This window comes from Austrofundulus limnaeus, unplaced genomic scaffold (assembly GCF_001266775.1).
Source record: "Austrofundulus limnaeus strain Quisiro unplaced genomic scaffold, Austrofundulus_limnaeus-1.0 Scaffold9, whole genome shotgun sequence".
Classification (NCBI taxonomy): Eukaryota; Metazoa; Chordata; class Actinopteri; order Cyprinodontiformes; family Rivulidae; genus Austrofundulus; species Austrofundulus limnaeus.
In genome coordinates, this window is record NW_013952411.1 from 1,065,229 (window position 1) to 1,069,280 (window position 4,052).

At 37.6% G+C, this 4,052-nt stretch overlaps 1 protein-coding gene across 2 annotated transcripts in view; it reads right to left on the minus strand.

Moving 5' to 3' along the window:
• Window positions 1-589: 589 nt before the first annotated feature.
• The window catches only part of atf2 (activating transcription factor 2), a 24,053-nt gene continuing 20,590 nt past the window's right edge, over window positions 590-4,052 (minus strand). For both annotated transcript variants that reach the window (XM_014001409.1, XM_014001408.1), the window contains exon 12: window positions 590-2,418. In XM_014001409.1, coding sequence (XP_013856863.1) covers window positions 2,186-2,418 — 233 coding nt within the window. In that variant the 3' untranslated portion in view covers window positions 590-2,185. The remainder of the gene's footprint in view (window positions 2,419-4,052) is intronic.

The window sequence follows — 4,052 nt, forward strand, 5'->3', positions numbered from 1 at the left end:
CCACACAACAACTGAACAATGACTCAGTGGTGTTGACATGACATCACATTCAAATGTAGCAGCTGAGTTACAAAATATACAAGAAACCTACAGGAAGGAGAATTTATCTCAGGTTGAAGATACAGAACTTATGGATAWAAAGCTGTAATGTTTGAGCTCGTTGTGATTACAGGATAAAAAAAACTGACACACATTAGTCAACACTTCATTTTTAGGTMTCTGTACAGGAAACAATAAACATTTTAATAATAAAAAAGACAATAAGTTAATTTATAAGGCTGTAGCTGTGGTGTAAAATCTGAAAAGGCTTTTAAATATTTGTAGAAGTGCACTATTGAAGTGGTTCATAATAAATTAAAAAGATTCAATCAGTCAAAAATCCTCTGATCCTCCACAAGGTGGCAGTATACACCATAATAAAGATTTACTCCCGTTGTGGCCCATAGAACAGGTATTAACACCAGTTTTCCTGTGACACTCTTCAGGTTTGTCTATTATTAATAAAAATGTATCGTTCTGTGCACCACATTTGAAATTTTTGACATCTTTTAGGGAAGTCAGAGGAGAATAAAAAAAATGGGATGGATTGTTAAAGAGTCATTAAAAGGTTTATTACAACAACTTATTTCAAATTGTATACAGAACCTTCACATTACAAATACACTGTCAACACAGTATCACACCCAGTTTGTATCAGTAAAGCCAGGGTAAAACAAATCACCAAAGCTTTCACAACTCAAGTTGCCATAACTTCTTTAATTGTTTCATTTTTACTGTTTTTAAGTCCAGACATTAATAAATAAAYGGTCAAATTCTCGCAGAGAATTGTTATCTCATGCAGATAGCACATAACAGTAAAACTTTAAAAATCACATTTTTCAGAAAACAATGTGTCAGCTGTTCATAAAAACTACACAGTAGTAAGCCAAGTACGGACTAAAGAGAAAAAGGCAAACAGACTTTAAAAGATGGGATTTGTTTCTTATAAGCGCTTAAATGCTCACAAATCTTGACGTTTTATTTGTTGTGCAATTGATGTTTATGACGTGATTGCAGTTCACATCATTTTATCTTCATTTAGCATGACAACCTATTTATTCTAATAAGAGATTTAAGGTCAGTTTTAATTGCTAACACAGTGATCAAGAGATCAGCTTCTAAATTTATACAATCTTATAAAAACAAAGTACATAATATCAAGAAAGATCACAGACAAATGTTATCATTGATGATTTTTTTACRTTTTCTAAAAATGTTGCCTATCATGAAAACAGCCTAATGTCCCTAAATGTTCTGCATTAGACGCTAAAGCCATAAAAAGTCACTTTTAAAGCAAACACAGTAAACAAAGCAAGAAATCATCTCTAAAGTCATCATGTTGTTTGAGAAAACAGCAATCAACTTAAGCTATTCTGCTTAAAAAATGTACAGAAGTAGTTTATTCAAAAACATTAATGGCACTGAATGAAGTCAACATCACTATAAGTGAGTAGTTAAAAAAAAAGTACTGCGATCCTACAATCACTGCTTCGGGGACAATCAGACTACAGATGGAATGTTAATGAAATAAATAGAATCAGCTCACCTCCATGAGTCTATTTTACATGCAGAGGTGAGCTCAGACATTCAGCAGCTCATTCAGCCACGTCTGTTTGTGTCACATGTCCAGTTTTTAAACTGACGTCGAAAAAAGCTGCCAGTGCTCAACAAACTCTCCGAAAAGTAAACCCGTTATCTCTCAAATATGTGCAAAACGATAAAAGCAAATGAAGAACAATGAACTAATTCTATTAAAGTATCTTCATCAAGATAGTGCTTACAAAGTTCAAGAAAACAAATAAACAACACACTTTGGTAACAACCTACTGCTTCACCTGACTGACTTTAAATAAATAAAAATAATAATTGTACAGGAGATYAATAAATAAATCAAACAAATACAAAAACAGCTCAAAGTCACGTGTTTCACATTTTACACCTAAAGTGCCTTTTCTTTTGTCTTCACCGGTTGCAGAGAAGCATTGCACGTTTAAAAGCCTATAAAGTACAAAACAGACTCAACAGAAAACAACGCATTCAAGAATAAATTAAAGAGTTAACGGTCCGAACTGAAGCTGAGAGAAAATGCTTTAGATCGGAGGCAGCAGCACTCCAGTGTGGACGACGGGGGTAGAGTTTGGGCCCATCAGCTCCCTGAAGGCTGAGACTTTGTGGCGCCCCTCCGTGGCTGGCTCTCCTCTGTGCTCTGATTTGACGCGGCGGCGGCGGTGCTGGACGAGGCGGTGACGGCCGGGGTCGACGAGGAGGAGGAGGAGGAGTTGACCCCGTTGGAAGTGCTGACGGAGCTGTGCTGGATGGCCTCGTTCTGCGGGCTGCTGGGGACGGACATCTCCTCGCAGCTTTCATCCTTGTCGGAGACTGTGAAGACACCAAATAACGTTTGGCCACGAGGCTTAAATACTCTCAAACTGGTGTTTCCTGACATWTTATTTCGGCTGATAAAATCCAGAAGGCTTGGGATGGCTGTGTCACACAAGCCTAAATGCGTGTAAAACAGCTATCAGCATGTAGAGTACGCAAACCATTCCATTAATCCCCATAATGCTACTTTCACACCCCTTCCTTTAATTAACGCTCCAATGTCAATTTAAACCCACATCATAAGGGTGCATTACATTCTAGGGCATATGGCAGCGTTTGCCCATCCCTAACTGCGTTCTCATTTGTTTTTTGTTACCTTGCCAGCTACTGCAGCGACAGATGATTACATCACCTGATTTTAATGATGCTCACACTGGAGAGTAGGGAAGACTTGGAGTCGAAATGCCACCAGCTGTTAGGCAGTTGCATTGAATTAATTGGATCCTGATGGAAAAAAAAAGACTCCACTCTCATGCTCTGTTTCATACAGGAATAAGGACCACAATGATAATTAATATTGCTAATGATATGAAGTCACTTGTTATGGCATGCTGTAATTAATGAGTGGGTCTTTGAGAATTTTAAATAAAAAATAACCAACAAGAGGGGGCAATACATGAATAGTAATAGAAAGGTCGTTGCACAGATTTTCTCTGCCTTCTTAACTGGAATTTAAGCGAGCGTCAGAAGGCGATTAAAGTTCTGTTTTTATTCTGTTGCAGGTCAACCTCGGAATAAATTAGCTTGGTGGTTTTGTTCCATGTTCAAGTGAGCATCATTACTCCTAACAGCACTAAAGCAGTGGCCAGCTGATTTATCATAATCCTCTAAATTTCTGGTTCCCCGTGCAGGCAGAGCTTCTTTCCGCTCTCTTGGTTTCAGAAGCGGAGGYTTGCTGGAAGCAGATGGACAGCTTGGTGTGCCAAGTGAAACCGTGTCCTGGCTTGTTTGTGGGGCAGTTTGGGCTATTTGCTTCCACCTGCCATTGCTACGCTCAGGCAGGACGATGAAGGGGATTACAGGCTCTGAAGGGCACGGGAGTCTTTTGGGATTTGTAACTCTGAGAACAGAGAGCTCGGCGAGATCTTTACACAAGTGGATTGATCGGAGTTAAATAGGATACTTAACTAATTAACAGAACAGATTATTTCTGTGACTCTCAACCAGGGAATCCTCAAGCCTTTGTGGTTACTTCTGCAGTTGTCAAGTGTTTAAATAAAAGAAAGACAACAAAAAAGAGAAACACAACCAATGGGAAATGTTATGGATTGAAGAGTGAAATATATTRTAATAGCATAAAAAAACTTTACCTGGGCAGTAAATAATTATATGTAGAATGTCTACAATAGGCAGAAAGAAGCAACAATAGATTTGATGGATGAAAGTTAAAAAAGTTAATAGTTTTCTGGATCAAGTAGATTGAAATGAAACTTAATTAAACTAAAGTCAACAATGAATTAAAGGGTTATTTCAGATCTTCAGAAGAGGGATTCTGTAGAAAGGTTATGAACAACTAATATCTTACCTACTATAGACAGCTCTTTACACAACCAAAGTTTAAAGAGTAACTTACCCCAAAATTAACTTTTTTTAGCTGATAAACTGTCTAGAATGTGTCTAAAATGTTATAT